At 41.5% G+C, this 8,116-nt stretch overlaps 1 protein-coding gene across 1 annotated transcript; it reads left to right on the top strand.

Moving 5' to 3' along the window:
• Positions 1-4,856: 4,856 nt before the first annotated feature.
• LOC148868527 (ammonium transporter 2 member 1-like) lies at positions 4,857-7,544 on the top strand. Its single transcript, XM_088968574.1, has 4 exons — positions 4,857-5,964; positions 6,209-6,494; positions 6,659-6,762; positions 6,897-7,544. The coding sequence occupies exons 1-4, from the start codon at positions 5,323-5,325 to the stop codon at positions 7,338-7,340; spliced, it is 1,476 nt and encodes a 491-aa protein (XP_088824700.1). The 5' UTR covers positions 4,857-5,322; the 3' UTR covers positions 7,341-7,544.
• Positions 7,545-8,116: the final 572 nt, after the last annotated feature.

Genomic DNA, 8,116 nt, shown 5'->3' with positions numbered 1-8,116 from the left:
TGTCGAATAAGGCTTGGGGGTGGGGGTGGGGGGACGGGGCTAACGGAAATGGAGGCCTAACGAGTAACGACTGTTAGGCTCCTCCGCTCGTGTATAGAGTTCACATGGGCTTGGGGACACATGGCATTCTCACGTTTTGTGAGGATGTTTGAGGCACCAGGCTGCGAGGAGCAAATCTGGATTCTTAATATTCTTCCATTTTTATATGGAAATTTTAAGTTGGGGTGCAACACGAGGACTTCCTAAGAGGTCACCTATCCTAGATTAATATTCTTCTGTTGATATTATGTTGTTTTCTTCTCAAACAATTTCTCATGATAGGATTGATAATGTATCTAATGTTTGTCATGTTTCTATTCCTCTGGCTATTGACTTCATCCTATTTTGTGATGGTGGTTTAGCCTCTCAATCTTCTAGTACTTGAGATCGACTTCAGTCAGGGCAAGGCCCGTTAGTGTTGGAACAACCTTTTCAGCCTTGCATTGGGATTATCTCCATACCTATATATGTACCTTATTTCATGGGGAGATATTCCCAGTGCAAGGCCATAAAAGCTGTTTTAATGGGCCTTGCACTAACTGAAGCCGAGCTTCTAGTACTTTTGGTTTTATTTGTAGGGAAAATTCTTCTTTAGTACCCTAAACTTTGGGGGGAATTGTCAAGTTAGTGCCCGAACTTTCGAATGTGTCATTGCCGTACCTAAACTTTCAAAAAGTGTCAATTTGTTGTCGTTAATCGATCATCAGTTATCTATTGAAAATATCAAAACTACCCTTCAAAAAAAGACACTGCTCATTGTCTTTTACCTTGAGACTGAACCAATTATCTTCAAAGAAAAGAGAGAAGAAAAACATGAAATATGATAGAGGGAAACAATAACTGAAAGCAAAGAAATAACCGAACAAGAATGTGTTTCAGATTTAAAGGTAGAAGACAATGACTTCATTAGTCTAGAATCTCAAACACCTCAACTGGTTCAATCTCAAGGTAGGAGACAATGAATAGTGTATTCTTTAGAATGGTAGTTTTGACATTTCCAACAGATAACTGACGATTGATTAACGATAGGGACCAACTTGACACTTTTTGAAAGTTTAGGTACCGCAGTGACACATTTGAAAGTTTGGGTACTAACTTGACACTACCCCAAAAGTTCTGGGTACTAAAGTGTGATTTTCCCTTATTTGTATTGATAAGCCTGGTTCCTATATCAGTTTGGCTGGTAGTTCATTTTTTTTTTCTCGAGGTCTTATCGATGTAGTATTTACATCGATAATCGATGTAAAACTTTACATGTGATGAGGTTTTACATTGATTTGTGACATGGTTTTTAAAACCGACCCGGTGACTGAACCGGTTAGGGATCCGGTTACCGGGTCTCGGCCCATTCTAACAAATAAAATAAAATAAAATAAAATAAATAAAAAATTGAAAAACAGTCAAAACAGTTCAGACGGTTCGAATGGTTAACTGGCCGGTTCAGCGATTTGCTAATCAAAATCAATGGTTTTGGGGAAAAATGGAATCGGTCAGGTGACTAGTTCCCGATTTTTCCGGTCCGACCGTCCGGTCCGATTCAATTTTGAAAACCATGATTTGTGATGTAAAACTACACTCCATCCAAGTGCCGACATCTAAATTGGAGTAGAATTTTACGCCGATCTTGATTTACACTCCTTCCAAACACCAACAAAACTGAACTGGTTTAAATATTTACATCGATGTTGATTTACATTGCTTCCAAACGTATCCTCATAGTTTGAAGCTCGAGAGAAATGTTTGATTCCATGGCATACAAATGACCTCCTTTTTGAAATCCAGTGTTTGAAGAATAAATGTCAATCTCTTCTCTTTGTGTATGTAAATAGGAAAGCAAATGCTTTTGCACACTGTTTGGCACAGTATGCCAAAACCTATTGATCTTGATTTTTCTTTTGGTTTACATCATCAGCCTAAATGGTTACGGTCTGTAACACACTTTGTACATTTTACTACGTAATAAAGTTTTTTAGTTATCAAAAAACAACTCAGTTTTCCCAATAAATCATAGTCGTCCATACCTTAATTTTTTATATATGAAATGTTATGTATAAGAAAAGGTTCTCTCGCATGAGCCCTATGCTCTATATTGTATTGTTGTTTTTTGTCTATAACATTGACCGCAATATTTTATATCTTTTAGTTTATTTAACCAAAAAATTGAATAAAAAAAAAGGAAACTTTCCACATACACAGCTTCTTTACCACTGAAACCTCTCATGCAGTGTAGATACAAGGAAAATTTTAAAATCTAGGATACAAATTTGGGGTCTTTTGGGGCTCAAACTGTGTGGCCAGGTACTAATTAAGATTGTTTATGGGTCGTTTAAAGTCTTTTAAAGATTCAACTATCTGATATATGTAATTAATTAAATCTGCTCCCATATCTAAAATATCTTTAATTAATTTATGAATACTCATCAAATGCTGTACCAAACATATATTGAATTATGAAACGAGGTCGTGGATCCATGTATAGAATCTCTCAATCTCCAACTTCTCTAGAACAGGATCTACGATTTTCAATGCTCATACCTTGGTGGGGTACTGGGCTTCTCTCCAGCTAATGGGTGCGATTCAGTGATGCACTTTCCTATGGGCAACCAAAAAATATTATAAATAAAAACGATCATATATCATATAAATAAATAAATAAATAAAAAGTAGCTAGAATAGATGAGATGGGTGGTAAAAGGCTTGGGGTATAGGGGACACAAGACGTGTACTGCGGTTTGGGACCCGAGTAACTTGCCGGGAATTGTAGGTTTAAAACACAAAGAAATTTCAATTTGGGTATTTTTTTATTTCTCATGGTAAAAGATAAATTATATATTTCCCTAAATGAACAAATGATCAATAGGGAGGGACACACCAGCCAGCTCCTCCAATTAGTCTTTCTTATCTTCTGTACTGGTGGTGTTGGCATCAAGGTGGGTATCCATTAAATCATCAGATATGCTTTAGTTTTGGTTAATTTGACCGATAAAAATGGTTCAATGTGTTGAATACCTGACCAATTAATACTGTGACACGGACACTGACAGTCAAATATATATAGAATGTTTTTAGGTGGTCCTTTTGGTTGAACTTGCACATTTATTTCATTTACAACAATTAATTAGGGGAATTATCTATTAATCTGTTGATGGTAAAGAGTGGTTGAATCTGTTGAGGTTGTTCATGGGGTGTAGTAAATATTAAGGATTTGCTTGACTAATCCTTGGAATGATCAGAAAGATCATGCAATGTATATATGAAAGTATGGTTATGAAATTTCCTGGTTATATTTATCATCCAATCCTATTGTGAACGACCTCAGGGAAATAGATGAGGGAAGATTAATTGATTAATGGTCCAGGTAGGCCTTCGGATGACAAGTCCCCAAATTTATTCTTCTCTTAAGAGGTTGACCTTAAATAATCTTGATTCAAGAATTAATGCTTATTTTAGGTATGGTGATAGAATTAATGCTTATTTTATTGAAGTGTTTTTTTGGTATTCAGTCTTATGCACCACTAAACCTCCCCTTAACCTCTTTTCTCCCCAAAATGGTGATTGCAGGATTCGATTTTGCATCACTGTTGGAAGTTGGAACAAATTAACCAGTTAATACACCAACGAGCCACCTCTCGGTTGGTTTTTTGTTGAAGGCTTAAGAGGCTTAAGAAAAACAAGAGGTGGGTTGGCGGCCATCTTGTCCACAAGACTGAATTAAGGAACAGGACAGAATGCATGGCTGGGGACTTAGGGGCTGTCCCCCTATGTGACGCAAAAACCATGACTTTCAGGAGCAACAACTTTCCTGGAATTGGAAGGAACGCTGCTTGAAACTCCTAGAAAGGATTAAAAAAGAGTCCTACAATGTACAACTTGTAAGTTATAATCTCTCTCTCTCCCTTTCTGGTTTGTAGGGGCAGACGACAAACACTTGACAAGTGAGAACTGTTAATTTAGAGGCCATTGAATTGACTATTGAGCCCATCATATGATCGGCCCTGCCCTTCTTCAGCTCAGGCCTTTTCTGGGTAAAGAGTAAAGAATAAAGATGGTTAGTTATGTTGTCGGAACGATAATATATAAATTGGTGGAATATTTTGTTGGTAAATGTATAAGAATTAATACAATACAAAATCCCAACTAGTTTAGATTAAATGGATGATGGGTAGATGTGATAGCATGGATCATTTTATGAGTATCGCGCCCATCTCTATGCCGCAATAGAATAGAAGAAGTGAAGAACCAAGCTCAAATCACACCACTCATATGCATGGAACGTGCCAAACCTGGTAACATTACTATTTACTAATATATTTATGTTGTTTGGCTACCACTTTTCCACGCAGTCACCAATTTGATTGGTCGCTGAGCAATAGATTGTGTTAAAGAACAGAGGCAAAAGGCGGTAGTCCCTAGGTCAACACCCGTGCCCGTGTAGTAGTCGGAATCTTAACCAGAGATTCAATTTTTGTTTGTTAAAAAATTGGCGTGAATCTCATTAACTCTAGATTCAATCCAACGGTTGGCCGGCATATGAGCTTTCCTGGTTGGTCCCCCACTGGAGCTGCTTCTGGAACTGGAAGTATACTTGTCATTAATTTGTTATTATTAATTAGTAACTAATACTTTTTCTGGGCTTCTGGTTTCTAACGTAATTTCTACGAAAACATACATCAATTATCTAAGTAAACTAGTCGTCTTTGGTTTGTGCGGATGCGGTTGAACCACCAAGGCCCGCCCGCCCAACCCTGGCGCTCGCTGTCGCTGGTTCCCTCCTCCTCTGCATTTGCATTATTGCGCCTCCCCAGTCCTCGTGAGACGAGCTGCGTTGTCAGTCCCAAGCAAGCTGGGTCTACTCAAGAAAACTGGTGCATTCCGCAATTTTTTTTCTTTAATTTAATTTCTTCTGCTGCTGAGTGCTGAATAAGATATAAAATTTACAAAGTAGTTGGCACTTGGAAGATTTCAAAATGGGAAAGGGAGATCCACGATAGCTTTCTTCTGATCATTCGCGATACGCCTGCCAAACTTGACCTCGCTCGTTGGGGGGGCCTGTCCTCCTCATCCATTTCTTCCCTTTCTCTGACTAAAGCGACCGATCTTTCTCACGCTCTCATTGTTCGTTTTCGTTTTCATACGAACCTTCCCATCTCCCACCGTACATACCTCTTTGGAGAGGAGAATTTTTTTGGTAGTTGAATTGTTTATGTTTCAATTTACCTAACCAAATTCAACGGAATCGAATAAAAAGGTGGGGCTGATATCACTGAAGACTGAGATCCAGCCATGGTGATTCCCGGTCCTTACGAACAGAGCTTGCCGGCGGTTCCAGAATGGCTGAACAAGGGGGACAACGCATGGCAGATGACAGCTGCGACACTAGTAGGCCTCCAGAGCATGCCGGGCCTCGTCATCCTCTATGGTAGCATCGTTAAGAAGAAATGGGCCGTAAATTCGGCCTTCATGGCGCTTTATGCCTACGCCGCCGCCCTCATATGTTGGGTACTAGTAGGCTATCGTATGGCCTTCGGTGATAAGCTCTTCCCTTTCTGGGGCAAGGGTGCTCCTTCCCTCGGACAGAAGTTCTTAATCGACCGAGCTGCTGTGCCTGAGAGCACCCACAGGTACAAGAACGGCACGGAGGAGACGCCAATGACCGAGCCCTTCTACCCCATGGCCTCCCTCGTCTACTTCCAGTTCCAATTCGCCGCTATCACCCTTATCCTACTAGCTGGGTCCGTCTTGGGTCGCATGAATATTAAGGCCTGGATGGCTTTTGTCCCCCTATGGCTTATCTTTTCCTACACCGTCGGTGCTTTTAGTCTCTGGGGTGGCGGATTTCTCTACCATTGGGGTGTCATCGATTACTCCGGCGGTTATGTCATCCACCTGTCTTCGGGAATTGCCGGGTTCACCGCAGCCTACTGGGTAGATCTTCGTGAACACTGAATCTCATTAGGCTCTCGTTCCAAGTTCTTCTTTTTCAGTTTCTTTTCCTTTTTCATCAATGTTTTTCTATCTTTCAAATTACATAGTTTCAGTAAGTTTTGTCTTGAAACTTTTTGGAGTCGGCAACGCCAACATGTGGGCCGTTTGCATTTGATCCTTGTACGAGCAACGAGGTATAAGTAATAACTAAGAGCTAAGAAGGTATTCCTATTTGTGTGAGCAGGTAGGACCAAGGCTTAGGAGTGATAGAGAGAGGTTCTCGCCAAACAACGTCTTACTAATGCTCGCCGGGGCTGGGCTACTGTGGATGGGTTGGTCAGGTTTCAACGGCGGTGCCCCTTATGCCGCTAACATCGCCGCCTCTGTTGCTGTGCTGAATACCAACATATGCGCGGCCACAAGTCTTCTCGTATGGACATCTCTTGACGTTGTCTTCTTTGGAAGACCCTCGGTGATCGGAGCCGTTCAAGGCATGATGACCGGTCTTGTTTGCATCACTCCGGGAGCAGGTAATGAACTTGCCTAACCTTCGATTAGATTAATCATGTATTGTGTCGACTGTCCGTAGGGTAGGGCTTGCGTTTTTTGTTGTGGTGGATATATATATAGATATATATCCGGTGGAACGATCGTAAATGTGGGAATTGACCGTGAGCGTCGTTGGTCGGTGCAGGGGTGGTGCAATCGTGGGCGGCGATAGTGATGGGGATAATGTCCGGCAGCGTTCCATGGTTCACCATGATGATCCTCCACAAGAAGTCCTCGTTCCTACAGAAGGTACGCAATAATGGCCGGGTCTCCGATTTTCTTATTCTTCATGGGAGAGAGCCCGCTATGGACCTCCTTTGGCTTTAAATTTCTTCAGTTGTGCACATGTAATGGTGGGTGTGGTGGTTCTGTAAATAATGAAGGTGGATGACACGCTAGGGGTATTCCACACGCACGCGGTGGCGGGGCTGTTGGGAGGAGTCCTGACAGGGCTATTGGCGGAGCCGGTTCTGTGCAGGCTGGTCTTACCAGTATCCAACTCGAGGGGTGCATTTTACGGTGGAGAAGGAGGGGTGCAGTTGGTGAAGCAATTGGTTGCGGCGATGTTCGTGATCGGGTGGAACATAGTGTCGACGACGCTTATTCTTCTAGGGATAAGGTTCTTCGTGCCCCTAAGAATGGCGGATGAGCAGCTGGTGATAGGAGACGATGCGGTGCACGGAGAAGAAGCATACGCACTTTGGGGTGATGGAGAGAAGTATGATGCGAACAGACACGGGTGGCATGGATCCTCGCATCCCATTTCTGATGAACCAGAGCTCTCCAACCATGTCAAAGGTGCAAGAGGTGTAACCATTCAATTGTAAGTTTTGGTTGTTGGTCATTGGTCATTTTGGTATGACCGAAGGCGTCTGTGAGGCAGTGTGAGAGTCGTATAACTATAAGGTCGTCTCGTCGATCTGTTATTCATTTTTCTTTCGTTTTTTTTTTTTTTTTTTCCTTCTTAAGATTAAGAATATGTGTACATAGACGATCATCAGGCTGTAATTAAAATCGGTGAGAATTACGGACAGGGTGGAAATTGATGAGAAGGTGCTTACTATGCGAATCAATTAATCAATCTTCGGCTTCTTCTTCTTCGTCGTCGTCATCGTCGTTCTATAGGAATCAGGGTGGTTTAAAAGTGCGTGATAGTATCATCCTGATGGGAACGACGGTGGAATAAAGACTGAACCTTCAGCTAATTAAGTCCAATTGGTGGCATCCCGGTGTCTCTGTGTCTTCTACTCTGCTTGATGGTTGATGCCAAGGAGGCGAGCTGCCGAGGTATGTTTTATTGTTATGTAAATGAAGTCAAGGTCAAAAAAAGACAAACGGGACAAAGCAATGAGAAAGAGAAGGTGAGAAATAAAAGGTTGAAGATTCCTTGGAATTTAATTTAATTTCTTTTGTTTTGTCAGCTGAGAATTAAAAAGTCTGGCGATTCAACGCTAGATGACAAGGTGACACGTATGTATTATTATTGGCTTCATACATGCGAGAGATCTGCTCTCAGGAATCTATGAGCCTGAGCCTGAGCCTGAGCCGACAATAAGAAGGTTCGGTAGCGGTTGAAATTTCCATTTTCCACATTTCACACATG

Source organism: Nelumbo lutea, chromosome 2, assembly GCF_056320005.1.
Source record: "Nelumbo lutea isolate HS-2025 chromosome 2, American lotus-T2T, whole genome shotgun sequence".
NCBI lineage: Eukaryota > Viridiplantae > Streptophyta > Magnoliopsida > Proteales > Nelumbonaceae > Nelumbo > Nelumbo lutea.
This window is presented reverse-complemented; position numbering and strand designations above follow the sequence as displayed.

What these genes read in the sequence shown, in the direction of transcription:
- LOC148868527 (XM_088968574.1), top strand. Translation starts at nt 5,323, where the DNA reads ATGGTGATTCCCGGTCCTTACGAACAGAGCTTGCCGGCGGTTCCAGAA. An exon ending in GGTTCACCGCAGCCTACTGG is followed by an intron (nt 5,965 to 6,208) that starts GTAGATCTTCGT and finishes TTGTGTGAGCAG; the next exon opens with GTAGGACCAAGGCTTAGGAG. An exon ending in AGTCCTCGTTCCTACAGAAG is followed by an intron (nt 6,763 to 6,896) that starts GTACGCAATAAT and finishes TAAATAATGAAG; the next exon opens with GTGGATGACACGCTAGGGGT.